At 38.3% G+C, this 15,124-nt stretch overlaps 1 protein-coding gene across 3 annotated transcripts in view; it reads right to left on the bottom strand.

The window, feature by feature from the left end:
- Positions 1-14,669, bottom strand: part of KANSL1 (KAT8 regulatory NSL complex subunit 1) — a 134,880-nt gene extending 120,211 nt beyond the window's left edge. For all 3 annotated transcript variants that reach the window (XM_045489296.1, XM_045489298.1, XM_045489297.1), the window contains exon 1: positions 13,301-14,669. In XM_045489296.1, the coding sequence (XP_045345252.1) occupies positions 13,301-14,589 (1,289 nt within the window). In that variant the 5' untranslated portion in view covers positions 14,590-14,669. The remainder of the gene's footprint in view (positions 1-13,300) is intronic.
- Positions 14,670-15,124: the final 455 nt, after the last annotated feature.

The raw sequence follows: 15,124 nt of genomic DNA, 5'->3' as shown, positions 1-15,124 counted from the left end.
GCACTATTCTTAGGATAAAATTCAAATGCACCAGCCTTTGACCAAAGCTTAATACTCCAATTTCATCTTCTACTTTCTTGAAACTTTTATGTCTAGCGGATAGCTCTCTTCCCTGTTATCCAACACAACCTCTTCATCTGAGGTCCCTCATCCTTGGACCTGGAACATCCCATTTTCTCTTGGAAACCTAAGTGTCATCCCTATTCAAACTAAAGTTCCACTCTTCTCAGGTTTTCTGATCCCCTTAGCCCACAGTAATCACTCCTTCCTCCAAGTCTCATCTCAGCATTTGGTGCTGTACCATGTTATCTAATTACAATTAAGGCATTCACTGCCTAATTCTAATGCTTCCTTTTCTACTTGAATGTGGGAGAAAAAAAAAAAATCAAGTCACATAAATTATTCCTTGAAGGCAGGAACCAAGTTCTCAATTCTTAAGTGTTTTCATCATTCCTTATTTTACTATCAGAGAAGTGTTTCTCTTGCCCTTTAGGGGCCAGGTTAATCTTGATGATAGATGATCCGGAAAGGCTAGTCTCCAAATAACTGAGTTACCTTGAAAATTTTTATATTTATTATTCTTTGCTCAGAGAATTCCAGATCTCCTTTTCTGGAATTGTCACAGGGACACTTTTGACTATCCTCAATGATGACACATCTTGGTTTCTATTATCAACTATAGCTACTCCTATAACTGATGAAGGATTATGTGTTAAAGGAATAGAAGATGTAGCTCTTTGAAGGCTAGCCTGCTGGGAAACACCCAAGAGCAATACTGTATATCTTACCCTTCCATAAGTTTGTCAGCCAATCTTAATGTTTATGGATGAAATTAATTTGTCTCATCTAGTAATACCATTACACTATTTAGAATAAACCATGGAAATGTAAATAATCTAACACTGCTTTGAACATTAATGGAAATAATAACCTCTTGCACCTAATAAAATGTAAAACCAAGAACAGTTGAGCCTTAAACAACATGGGTTTGAAGTCTGCAGATCCACTTATACAGATTTTTTTTCAATAAATACAGTACATTAGTATAAACATACTTTCTCTTATTTCCCATAACATTTTCTTTTCTCTAGCTTACTTTATTAGCTTATTAAACTACTAATTATTATTATTACTATATCAGCTTATTTATCTAATACATATTACATGCAAAATATGTGTTAACTGACTATACTACTGGTAAGGTTTCCAGTCAACAGTAGGCTATTAGTAGTTAAGCCTTGGGGGAGTCAAAAGCTATATGTGGGTTTTTGACTACATAGGTGGTTGGCATCCCTAACCCCCATGCTGTTCAAGGATCAACTCTCTGTGTGTGTGTGTGTGTGTGTGTGTGTGTGTGTGTGTGTGTGTGCGCGCGCGCGCGCGCGCGCACATATACATAAATATAGATATAGATCACATCAATGTCTTGAATGTACACTTGCAAATATCAAAGTCACCTCATATTTTTCAAGTCTGAGACCCAGTTACTATCAAGTTATCATTAAGAACAAATTAAGAGAATTCTCAACTGGGAGGAAAATTATCGCACCAAGAAAACTTCCTGCAAATGTAAAATTAGCCTTTCCACTTAAACTTCCAAGTCAACGTTCTTCTGTGAATGCTTGAATGTATTCACATAAGAGATCAATTTCAAATACAGCTGGGTAGAAGCAAAATGAGTCTTAAGCAACTCTCACTCTGTTTTCATCTTACAAAGAGAAGACTGGCCTGTCTTCCAGCCTTGTGAATAAAGATCTTACAAAATTCACTATGCACAGGGTGCGCCCAAAGAATACTTGGTTGAAAGAATCTGCTGGGGAAGTGCCAATTTAAAAAGAAAAACATTTTCACCCAGTTGGAAATCTAGAAACAGTGGTTACAGCCACTCAGCTGAAAACTCTTAAGATGTGAAGAAAAATTTTTTAAGAAAAAACCCAGATCTTTTCATCCTCAGAGTGAAATTCTATGAAAAGCAACTAAATGAATCAATGGAAAAGTGAATTAATGTTAACTTTATGCACCTAAAAAGCAATAACTAAAATTCTGCCTTTGTTATTTGACAGGGTCAAAGGGCAACTGGTCTCTTATTCTATATAGATGAACTCTACAATCTGTAATGGTTTCCAATCAATTATTTCTGGGAAAGAAACGGGAATAAAAGAAAACTTTTGTTGTTTTGCTCGAAGAAGAACCAAAAATGAAAAAGTTATATTGTTTTGCTTACTTTGGGGGAGGGGAGAGACAGAGGATTGTTTTTCATTAGGGATATTTATTTCCAAAGCAGAACACTCTAATAGCTTTATTCAGCGAAAAGGATACCCTTCCGTTAAAGACCTCTGTCTTCACTCTCTCACTATACCCCATCCTCAGGGTCCATACTTTATTTTCAGGTTTCTTCAGTGCCTTAAGTGGAACACTTAAGAAGAAAGGAAAAAAAAACAAAAACATGACAGTTACTACAGGCAAACACACTGGCACCAGGTTGCCTCATGAGAGAAACAAGTGAGAGGACTGCTGCAGCCCTGCCACCAATTCCCTGATGGGACCCAGTGCGCAGACTCCCTACGGAAATACAGGCAGTATGAGCTCCGTGGAGATCACCTGGCCATTCGGCATACCTCAACAAGTCGTACGGTGTGCCTAACAGTGACAAAAGTCTTTCCCATCCCAGTCTGGGTCTCATCATTACAAAACCACAAGTGACATTTTTCAAAAAGTATATTTTAGACTTTATAAGTGAGGCACCTAGGAAGATTAAAAGACAAAATTAAAATTAACAATTCTCAACGGTAGTCTGGAATTCTTTTTATTATATTGCTCCCTCTCTGGTATTAATCTCACAAATGCCAAGAAAAATAATAACCTCCAGTTCACCCTTCAGGTTTTCTGGTGATTATCAAATCAATAAACATAAGATATTGAATGTTAATCATAAACTCCATACTCAGACGTGGAAACAACAAAAACTCATAGAAGCGCGTGGAAAACCAATCAGGCTATTTAACTGCAATTTTATGCCTTTCAACTTCCTATAATAACCAGACTTACCAGAAAAAGAACTTTTGAGGAAAATACTTCAATAAACACTAAGTACATGCTTAAAATTCATTTAACAGCCTTAAGCACAATGCAAGACTAAAGGAAAAAGAACATAAAATACTTTTCATATTTTAAAAGATTTCTTTTTCCAGCAACTGGGGAAATAAGGTTTTTCCATATAAGTTGAAATATAAATTCAGTTGAAATACAAATCATCCCCTTAGAATGTCAAAGATATTTATGTTATCCATTTGATGGGAAAAATTATGAACTAGGTCACTTCTCTGGATTATTTATTACAGTAGGGGAAAACAACTTACCCTTCCCATTATCCCTCATGGTCAGTGCCATGCCCATCACTGTACTGGACAGTCAGGAGAGGCATCTAAAGAGCTATATGACTTCAGCTTGCTCCATTTCTCAAAACAAAATCTTCTTTCTGCTCCTTCCCAATCAGTTTAGAAGAAAAATATTAGTAGAAAGAGCAGGTACAAGGAACTAGCTTTTATCTTCACTCAAGTAAATTATTTATCATGTCTATTATCTTAGGCCTCAACCGTAAAATGGGAAGATCACCTTCATCATCTGGAGGTCTTAAATACTAAACAGGATACCAAATGTAAACCACCTAGCATATAGAAAGTGTGATCAATACACACCAATTCTCATTTCCATTTCTTTTTTTTAAAGTCACTCCAAGGGCGCCTTGGTGGCTCAGTTGGTTAAGCGTCTGACTTCAGCTTAGGTCATGATCTCACAGTTGGTCAGTGAGTTCGAGCCCCACATCGGGCTCTGTGCTGACAGCTCAGGGCCTGGAGCCTGCTTCGGATTGTCTCTCCCTCTCTCTCTGCCCCTCCCCCACTCATGCTATGTCTCTGTCTCTCAAAAACAAATGTTAAAATAAATTAAAAAGTCACTCCAGCCAATTCCCAGATGTTATCTCTGCCCTAGAACAATGCCCCTCCCCAACCCATACAACTTCTATTCCAATAAAAGAAATAAAGAACAGATTATTGCAGGCTAAAGGGTGTATCTGGTTAAGATACAGACAGACCATTTACCTTTCCTCAAAATTTATTACCAAATTACTTAATATTACTAGAAAGTCTCTTGAATGTAAAGTTAAATGCCATATTTTACATTTGATAAATTTCTTTTCATTGACCAAGTCTAAAGGGCAATTTGATTGTTTCCACTAACACAGCTTAGTGTTTATGTCCCATAAACTGTTTACCCATGCTGTGGGTAAAATGCCTTATTTTACATTTGGTAAATTTCTTTTCAGTGACCAAGTCTAAAGGGCAATTAATCATGATTGTTTCCACTAATACAGCTTAATGTTTATGTCCCATAAACTGTTTACCCATGCTGTGGGTAAACAGCCTAGATCAATACCTTGATTTCTTCTTAGCTTTAAGATATTAAGCAAGTTACTTAAACTTTTCATTCCTCACTCTGAGTCTGTAAAACTAAGACAATACCTATACCTCATTGTACCATGAGGACTAAATAAGTTAATGAGTATAAAGCACTTTTAACACTGTCTACACCTCAAAATATTCAACCAAGGTAGGCTATTATTTTTTTTCCTAACATGTTTCAACTCTGTTGTACGATTAGCAAGGTAGGTTAAAAATGCTGTTCTCTAATTCAACCAAATCACTTTCTCCTGGGGCTCTGTGATCTCCCAGGTTTCAGATTAATTTAGTCCCAATAGTCTTAAGCTCTGTCTCCCCCAGTTTCTATATTCACAGGATGCGTCTCTCAAGTGCCAGAAGAACAAACAGGAAGAAAAGGATTAAAGGGTGACCAAAAAAATAGTCACTACATGTATACACTATCATTCAATCCCCTGGCTCATGTCCTCTATTAGACAATGGTAAAACAACTTAAAAGAAAATGATTTAAAATTGAATAAACTCCTCCTTCCTAGTTGTCACTCCTCAAATCCTCACCCCCCCCCCCAACCTTTTCTCCACAAATCCTCTTACCTGAGAGTTCTGAATATAATCTATACAGTTGTTACAATACTACTAAATAGGCTACCAGAGCAACCCACAACATTCATATTTTATCAACAACTTTTCAGTATATTCTGTTTGAGGAAGAGACTCTCCAGACACTTTTATCAGACTGAAATTGTTTTCAAAGCGACTTTGTTTACTATTGTGATGCAAAACCCTTCTTTATAATTAAACAAATATAAAATCAAACAGGCTAAAGTGACCACAAAGCATTAATGGGAATCAGAAGCACAGTCACTTGATATATGTTATATACTGCACCCTTTAGTTAAAATTTTGAGAAACTCAATGTTCTCTTTACATTGAATATATGACCATAATTTTCCCAGATACATACGGGAAACAGGAAAAGGAGAATGAACTGACAGACATAAAAGGACATGACCTGAGGTATAAATTTCTAACTTGCAAAATAATCTGGTCCATTTTGGTCTTTGCTTAGACAGACAGTAGAGAAACTATTTCGGTTACTATTCATTTGATATAAAATGTGGCCCCAAGCTTTCTCTTTTCTAGTAAAATAATTTAACATGAACATGGAACCTAACAGGGTGCTCTGCAAATGACCATGAAACCTCTGGACATACCCAACAGCCAAAAAGTGTTGAAATGAAAATTAGCTAGTGCCCACCGCATTGAATAAGGCCCTCCAACGGTTCCTTCTCCATCTCAACATAGTCATCCAATCCAGTTACTCCTGCCAAAAATCTAGTAATCATTCATAATACCTCTTCCTTCTCTCTCAACATCCACTCATCACATCCAATCAATCACAAATCCTAGTCACCCTACCTCCAGTATCCAATTCACTTCTTCCTGACAAAGGCTGAGTCTACCATTCTTTTACCTGGTTTACCACAAACACCTAACTGGTCCCCCAAAGTCTACACGTACTTCACTCTTCACACAATTAAGAGGGGTCTTTAAAAAAAATCCAATGATGTTTAGACATCACAATAACATTTTTGGTTAAGCGTTTTGACTCTTGGTTTCAGTTCAGGTCATGATCTCATGGTTTACGAGTTCAAGCCATGCGCTGGGCTCTGTGCTGACAGAGCAGAGCCTGCTTGGGATTCTCTCCCTCTCTGACTGCCCCTCCCCTGCTTGCGTGTGCATGCTCTCTCTCTCTCTCAAAATAAAAAAATAAACTTAAAAAAATGATTTTAAAAGTGAGATAACCGGGGTGCCTGGGTGGCTCAGTCAGTTAAGCGTCTGACTTCAGCTCAGGTCATGGTCTCACACTTTGTGAGTTCGAGCCCCACGTTGAGCTCGGTGCTGACAGCTCAGAGCCTGAAGCCTGCTTCGGAGTCTGTGTCTCATTCTCTCTCTGCCCCTCCTCAACTTGTGCTCTGTCTCTGTCTCTCAAAAATAAATAAATGTAAAAAAAAAATTTTTTTTTAAATAAATAAATAAAAGTGAGATAACCAACAAAACCACCTGTATGACCTGGCCTCTAGCTTACCTCTCTGGCCTCATTTCTCATCACTCTTCTTACACAGTGCTCGGTTTTTGAAAGTATCAAGCATCTCCCATTCCCAGGCCTTAGCATATGCTGACTCTTCAGTCTGTAGCACTCCCCTTCTTTACCACCAATTAATTTTCATCATTCAGGTCTCAGCTTACTTATTACTTCATCAGTATACTTGCTATAATATCCCCACCCATCTTCATTAGATGTTCCTGATATGCACCCCCATAGCACTCTGAACTTGGTTTCTGTAGCACACATAACCACTGCAAATGTATCATTAACTATGTGATTTACTTAAACAATTATTTTCTCTTTCTAACCTATACTGTCCATGAGGGCAGGGCAGAGCAGGGACTGTGTCTTACTCACTACTATATATCCCTACCACCTAGCACCCTCAGCACATAGTAGGCATTCAATACATCTGATAAATGAGTTCATCAATTCCAAAGTCTCCAATGTAAGGCTCTGAGGTACAAGTCAACTCTTCACTCTCTGTATACCCAGGATTACTTGGAAGCTCATTTCCTGATTTTTAACGCTTGCTGGAACATGCAAAGGAATACAGAAATGTTCATTTTTAAGACACTAGTGAAGAACCTGGACCTTCATGAGCTATTAGGGTTATTTTGCAAAATGTATTCTTCCAGTCACCCACAGCCTGAAACTCCATCTATGATGATCCCTCTTTCACTGCCCCCAAACATTCACTGTTAAGTCCCACTACCTCTACTTCTGCATCATCTCCGCAATTTTCTCCTTCCTTTTTATACATTTATCACTCTTACCTATATTGCTAGGTCTCTAAAATATTCTCAGTCTAGCCAACAAAGCCCAATGCCTTTTAGCCTTTGTCCTCTATATGTTATGCCTTCTACCTGTAATGACCTACTTCGGTAGACCACAACCAAAACAAAACTTCCTACCAAAATTCTAGCCACCTTTCAAAGCTCATTCTAATATCCTTTCTTTCTAGTTCCATCAACCAGCTGTGACCTCTTCCTATTTCACTATGTCATCAAACATTTGCCTTATATTACTGGGTGCCAGGCATTGTTCTAAGTACTCACCTTTGCTTTACACCATGTCTCCAAATCTAAACTGTAAACTTCTTGAGGAAGTTTATTCACCTACCTCATCTCTTGCATCTTAAACATTTACTCAGTTAGTACTTATTACATGACCACTTTAGCATGATGGTGAAGAGTACTTTCACTCAATTTTAGAGAATGAAAACACCAGTCACAAGGCAACAGAAAACATTTGCAGCAACCAGACCTGCAGCAAATGGGTAATCCCTAAATTCCTCGTTGCCTAACTTCTCTCCTTCAGAATCACACGAGAAACACCAAGAATAAATTCTATCTACATACTTAAGGGGGGGGGGGGTAGGGGGAAAACACAGAAGCTCCTATTTCTGTCACTGGATGTCATATGAAGCCCAGCAGAAAAACAAGGGGCATTAAATCAACCATCAAAGATGTTCCACAAATTAAAGTTTACTCCTCTCTGAAGTAACTTCTATAAAAACAAAATGGAATTATTCCCACACATGTATACCACAGAATAACGATTTCAGTAATCACTTTAATAAAGCTATTTAAACACACACACACACCCACACACCCACACACTAAGGCATTAAAAGAATCAAAGCTAGGAGCACCTGGGTGGCTCAGTAGGTTGAAGCTCAGGTCATTATTTCACGGTTCATGAGTTTGAGCCCCACATCAGGCTCACTGCTGTCAGCACAGAGCCCACTTAGGATCCTCTGTTCCCCTCTTCCTCTCTGCCCTTCTCCCACTTGTACTCTCTCTCAAACATTTAAAAACAAAGAATCAAAGCTCTAAGTCACAAATCAAGAAGGCTGTTTTGTTTCGTTACACCAGTGACTTATAGGGAGGGACTTTTGCTTCAGTTTCCCCAAATGCAAAAACAGAAACAAACAGTGCTGAGAACAGCTCCATCCATCCATGTTATTTAAAGATGGAGTGGTCAGAATTCAAAATAGTTTGAGTCTCAGAAATTATCTAGTCAATTCCTTCATTTTTATTATAAAAGTAGCTAGATGGTTAGCACTATGGCTAGTTTGTAGCAGAGAAGGGTTAGATAAGACTTAGTTCTGGCTAATACTACTCTCACTCCATCATTCTGTGAAAGCATAAAGAATAGGAAAATAAGGACAATTTATGTTGACTACCACTGTTAGCAACATCACTCGTGTGTGCTTAATAAATTCAAATAGGAAACTACAACACAAAGCATCCTGGCTAGAGTATCTAAAAAGCAAAACCTACAAACACACTAGTAATTCATTATACACAATGGAATTATTCCCACATATGCATCCCACACAATAACAAATTCAGTAATCACTTTAATGGACTATTTAACACACACACACACAGACAGACACACACACACACACACACACACACACACACACACACACAGAGGCATTAAAAGAATCGAAGCTAGGGACACCTGGTGGCTCAGTAGCTGAGCCTCCAACTTCAGCTCAGGCCATTATCTCACGGTTTGTTAACGATTCCAAGAGAATGAAATTCCCCAGAAATAAAGTCACTGCAATCAAGATAACCTAAAATTCAAACAACTTCTTTAATATCACTAAACTGAGATCTAGTTTATTTTTTACCCAAGCTTGATCGGAAACAGACCTCAGGAGGCTATCAAATAAAACATAGGTTAGCGTAAATTAAACCAGAAATAAAAGCATGAAAATAAAACAAGAACAAGAAGAACAAAATGAAGCCAAGAATGAGGCTTGAAAAAAGGTAAAAGACCTACGAGCCTGGCTCTAAACTTCGAAAAGCCAATAGGAAAACAGAAACCAAGCGAACAACACAAATTATAGCATCCAAGTAACAGAAACAGATGTAAAAGCTTAGGAAAAAATACACTTAAGTCTTGGTTGTGTTATCTTTCTCCCTGAGGTTCTTATAAAGAAGGCACTGTGGGGGCGCCTGGGTGGCGCAGTTGGTTAAGCATCCGACTTCAGCCAGGTCACGATCTCGCGGTCCGTGAGTTCGAGCCCCGCGTCGGGCTCTGGGCTGATGGCTCAGAGCCTGGAGCCTGTTTCCGATTCTGTGTCTCCCTCTCTCTCTGCCCCTCCCCCGTTCATGCTCTGTCTCTCTCTGTCCCAAAAATAAATAAACGTTGAAAAAAAAAAAATTTTTTTTTTAAAAAAGAAGGCACTGTGTAATATAAAGATATATGCGATATATGTAAAACAACAAATATTTCAGTAGTCCTAATTAAATGTTTTATGGGATTTTTATAATGATCCTCAAGATAAGCCTATAGTAACAGTTCAGAAAGAAAAAAATATTTTTTTTTAGGAAAGAAAGGTTTACATAATTAATGTCCAGGTACCCAGAACACTACTGACCTAAGAAAGCATTTAAGAGAATATCTGGGGGGGAAAAAAAGGTGTTTTCCTAACAGCAAGCATTTACTATAGAAGTTTCTAAGTACAAGGGCCAAGAAAATAAAAACCAAATTTAGCAAAATTTACTGGTCCAGGAGTTCATAACAAAACAGCAGAACAAAACTCTTAAAGAGAAGGTGGAACATAAAGAAAAACTAAAGTGGAAAAAACGTGCACACAAACACACATGCCCACTCAGTAACTGTATTACATCCACAGGAGATAACTAGATGCTTTTATTTCTACTTCTAAAGTTAAGAATTAAAAATTAAGGTGTTTACTGAAACATGTGCCTTCCTTGCTGGTTCCTCCATCAAGAAGATAATATTTAAATTCCTCCTCCTTCCACAGTGATGTTACTAAACAACGATAAAGGTCAAACCCAGTGTAGTGCAGAATTTCAAAGTAGTTACATATACCAAGACAGGAAGACATAGGAAACATTTCAGGATGATTTTCCAAAAAGAACTTAAAAAGGTATAATACCAGTTTTAAACTAAATAAAATCAGTTAACCAAAAGGTTAATCAATAAAGAGGAAAAAACTTCTCTAAAATACCTCATCTGGCAATATAGTTTACTAATTATAAAGTATAATACAATGATAAACATACGATTTGCCAAAAACTCAACATAAAAATCAATCATTCTACTACTGCTAGCATGTGCCTATGACTTACAATGGATCACTGTTTTTCCTTTTGGAGGTAGGAAAGAAGAAAAAACACAAATTCTTGGTGAAGGCTGGTCATTTTCACAGAACCATCCACTTGCAACTTAAGCACCATCATTTAAAAACAATTCATTTCAACAACCTCATGTGCTAAATATTTTCATCATGGCTGCCTAGACTAAATCTAGCTGTCTCTGGCAGGAGTATTTCAGCAAAGGAGTGAAATATTAAGCTACTAGAAGGGGAAAAACAGTTGAAATTCACCAGATGGGTCAATCTCCTGCAGAGTTAACTAACTTCTTACTGTAGGACTCAAGAATTACAAATTATAAATGTGGTGAAGAGATCTGGGAAGAACTATTAAATCACACACTCATACAAAAGGATTCTCCGTGTCCAAACAACTATTTCCCCATCCCCGTTTTTCTTTTTTAATCAAAGTAATGCCTCCATTCTCAGTGGCCAATTGCTGAAAAGCTGTAAAGTACTCAGAAGGTCAACACCTGGCTAAATAGCAGCCTTAGGAGTCAATCTGGTGACCTGGCTCAACAAGAACTTTAAAGTACTTATGCTTTATTGGTCGTTTTAATTTAAATTCAATTATATCATAAAGAGCAAAAAGTTTATTTACTCCATAGTACTTTTAGTGCTCCAATTTTCCTTACTTTAATATGATCTGGTACATGGAAATTCAACTTTTTAAAGCATTGTTTAGTTGACTTAATTTGAAAAGGATTCAAATGATTCCAAAGTTTCCTAAAATGATCCCTTAGCTATCCTTACACTTCACAACCTTCCAATCAACAAAGCATTACGTGATAAGAATGCTCAGAATTTAGTAGGTGAATGGACTAAGCCTAAACAGTCTTTTCAAATCAGTAGATTATTCCCTGGAAGAAAAGTTCTCTCTTAGGTATTCTGATCTCACTGAATTGAACAGTTTCCCACAACATTACCAAAACTTAAAAATGTTTTCAATACAAAGTATCCTGAAAACGATAAGCTTACAGATTCTAGATTTTTTCCCCTCAAATACACAAAGTACATGAAACTTAAAATGCTTCAACTAAAGTATTTATTTCATGAAATTACTTTTAAAACATAAAATATTCAACGTTAACCAAGATTTTTTAAAGCAGTGGCTTATGCAACAAAGTCAGTGGGATAATGCCACAAATATCTGCAAGCTGATTTAAATTACTAATCCATTTAAGGAAAGATAACTATGCTACAGCAGTAGCTAGCCACTGAAATAGATCTACTTTAGATCTGAATACAGAAGTGGACACTTGAGTACAATAAGCTAACAAAAGGTAATGAACTAGGTCTACAAAGAAGAAATTCCAGCAAAATAATCCAGACTTTTCCCCCTGAAACAGAAACCAAAATTGCATATTCAGATACAGCACAGTTATCCATGTGAATAATATAAACAAAATCGAGAAAAAAGGAAATTTACTTATGCTTAAAGCATGGCTATCTCAACAGTCTCCAGCGAAAATCTTGGTCACCTTTATACCACAGGCAAGGAAAACTCAATTATTCCAACATATGCATCTATTTCAGCCTACTTTAGTAATCCAACCCTAGTAACATCCCTGGCCCAAAGAGAAAATGGAAGGAGTCAACTCTCCTGCCCCTCTTTTCCAACATCTCATGCTTCCCTCTCTCATAAGTCTAACACTTATTTTAAGTAGATATAAGGCAGGCTGATTTATCTTTAAGGAGATATGCTATACCCCCTTGCTTATCTGGAAGGAGCCAAATGCAGGACGGAAGGACATGAGTAAGGTACCTCTGGATTCACCGTGCCAATTTGGAGCGCCACCCAAAGCCTGTGTAGAATTTTTCTCAAAACAAGAGATTTAAAAAAAACCAGTAAGAACCTATCCCAAATATGTCAATGTATTTAAACTTAGCTGAGAGAAAAATAAAATCCAAATGTGATCAAGATGGGCTCTTTTAGGAAGTAAATCAAGTTGTGAAAGCAGATTGTATTTGGAAGCAACCCATAAATAAAATACTCTGAAGCATTTTCTGATTATTAGTATTTAACAGGTAAGGAAATCTCAAGTATTAAAAGTGAAGACTGGGTACATTCTCTGCTGAAAGTTCAATTAAAAGCAACTACGGGGTGCCTGGCTGGTTCAGTCAGTACAGCATGTGATTCCTGATCTCTGGGTCCTGAGTTCAAGCCCTATGCTGGGGGGGTGGAGTTTATGTTAAAAAAATAATAATAAATAAAAGCAAATTCCAGCTTAGTTAACTACATCAGCTGAACTTCTGTCCCCACTTAACCAGAAACAAGAGGATCTGAAGTCAAGTTATAGAAACCTACAAAAATACCCTACATACAATTTCAAAAGAAATCTAACCAGTCACTCTGAAAGAGGTATGTAGCTTCACAAATAGGAGGTCTTCTAGTTTTTTTCTTAATAAACAAGATCTATAGCAACATAACACTCTGCCAGAAATATCTTTCATAGCAGGTATATGCATCCACCTACCTAAAATCAGAAAAAAGACAAACGGAACATAGGCACCTACCTACAAAGAATCCTATTCTCCCCATGGTGGGAATTCACTAATTCTTTCTCCCTTGTCCCAACATTTCTCAAGAATGACATTTGCACAGGTTTTACTCACAGGGGTACATGGCGTTGCTCAGGATCAGCTCTGGTCAGTTCTTCCTCTTCAATATCAGACTCTCCTCCTGAACTACTGTCGGTGACGTCTGAATCAAATGCTCGCTCACTGCACCTCAAGTTAGCTATACCACTAGCTGTAAATCTCTCCAATTCTTCTGAAATTGAATCGCTTTTCAGGAAATTGCTAAGTCCTTCTGAAGTGGTGGTCTCACTGGCAGCTTTTCTCAATGCAGCTTCAGCCTTTCGAGTCAGCATCAACTGGCTCCGGGGCCTCAAGGATTCCAAGTTTGGCAGTTTGCTCCAAGTCTTCTCTAAAAATCCACCCAGCTGATGCTGTATATGCCTCTCCACCTGCTTGGCTTGCACAACCTGTAAGCGCTTCTGTAACCTGCGGGCACGGCTCTCAATATCGGCCTGCCTCCGCAGTAAAGCTGTTATCCTTGTGTCAGAATCTAAAGCACTGAAAAGAATGGAAGACAGGGGAGACTTTTTATCCTCTAACTTGACACCCCCCAAGTTAGAACCGGAGTCTGTGCCAGGTGATAACCTACTGCTTCCTTGAAGTGCCGGCTGTTCCATGGAATTTACAGAAGATTTGTTTGCAGTGCTATTATTGCTAAATATAGTTGTGTGTTCTACATCAAGGCTTCTATGTGGAAGAGTGCAATTGGTCATACCCCCCTTCAAGTCCCCAGATTCAGATGCCACCACTTCACCCCCCTGAAGAGAAGATGAAGTGAGAGCTCGTTTTCCCCCATTGAGGGGACTGGAATTGTCATGGTCAGAATGTGTTGAACTTTTAGTCAATTTCTTAGCCAACCCATTTACAGGTGCTTGTGGCAGAGCTGTCTGACCACTCGTATTCATGGTTCTGAGATTTTCTAAGGAAAACTCCAAAACTGGCTGTCTCCCCAACAGCTCAGCTCGGAGTTCATAGGACTGAGATAAGAGAGGATGAGATTTAAGGACTGTCTGCTTGCTGAAGACACCTTGCAATTTCAACGACTCCTTTGAGGGTACAGATGTTACATCGGAGCAGAGATAAGATGCCACCAATGGTTGCAGCTTTCCCAAGTCTTCCTTGGTAGGATTATTTCGGAAGTCTAAACTGGGATCCTCTGCAGCAATGGCTTTTCTTTTGGTTCCGTTGGCAGCAATAAGGATGTTGGCGTTGCCGTTATTTTCGGCACTGCCAGGGGACAAAGTGGAGGATGGGGGAGCCAGTTTGAACCGGATATGGTGTGCTTCAGCTGCTGCGTCAGTGAGAGCGGGCGCCATCGCAGCCATTCAGCACAGAGAGACAGGAAGTCCAGCCTCTCCCGGTGCCGAGGCCAGTTCCACAGCCCCTTACCGCCTCCCCAGAGAACAGACTAAAAGAGAAAGAAAAAAAGGAAGTTAGAAATATACGCACACTAGAAAACAACACACGTTTTTAATACAAACACCACTTGAGGCTATAATTCACTCTGCCTCCAGAAAGAAAAACACTATAAAACTATTCTGGATACTCGAATATGGGGATAGGGGCAGAAGAAGGACAGGGACAGGACAATTTCTGCACAGAGAAAGAATTCCACCCTTCTTTTTTTGTTCCTTGTTACCACAGATTGAGAGCAGCCAAAATAGAAGTTCCATTCTGAAAGAATCAGATTGTTAAAGTTAAATCATCTGCGTTAAAAAAAAATAATACTTTACAACTTCTTGAAATTGGTGGATTTAAAGCAAATGTATCAAATGCTTAGCAATTAAACAGAGAAGAATTAGTAAGGAACTCCCCAAAAAGTTGCTATGCAAAATGTCATAGATCTGCACATCTCTCTAG

Source organism: Leopardus geoffroyi, chromosome E1 (assembly GCF_018350155.1).
Source record: "Leopardus geoffroyi isolate Oge1 chromosome E1, O.geoffroyi_Oge1_pat1.0, whole genome shotgun sequence".
Lineage (NCBI taxonomy): Eukaryota > Metazoa > Chordata > Mammalia > Carnivora > Felidae > Leopardus > Leopardus geoffroyi.
Note: the sequence above shows the minus strand (reverse complement) of the source record. Positions and strands in the feature narration are given on the sequence as shown.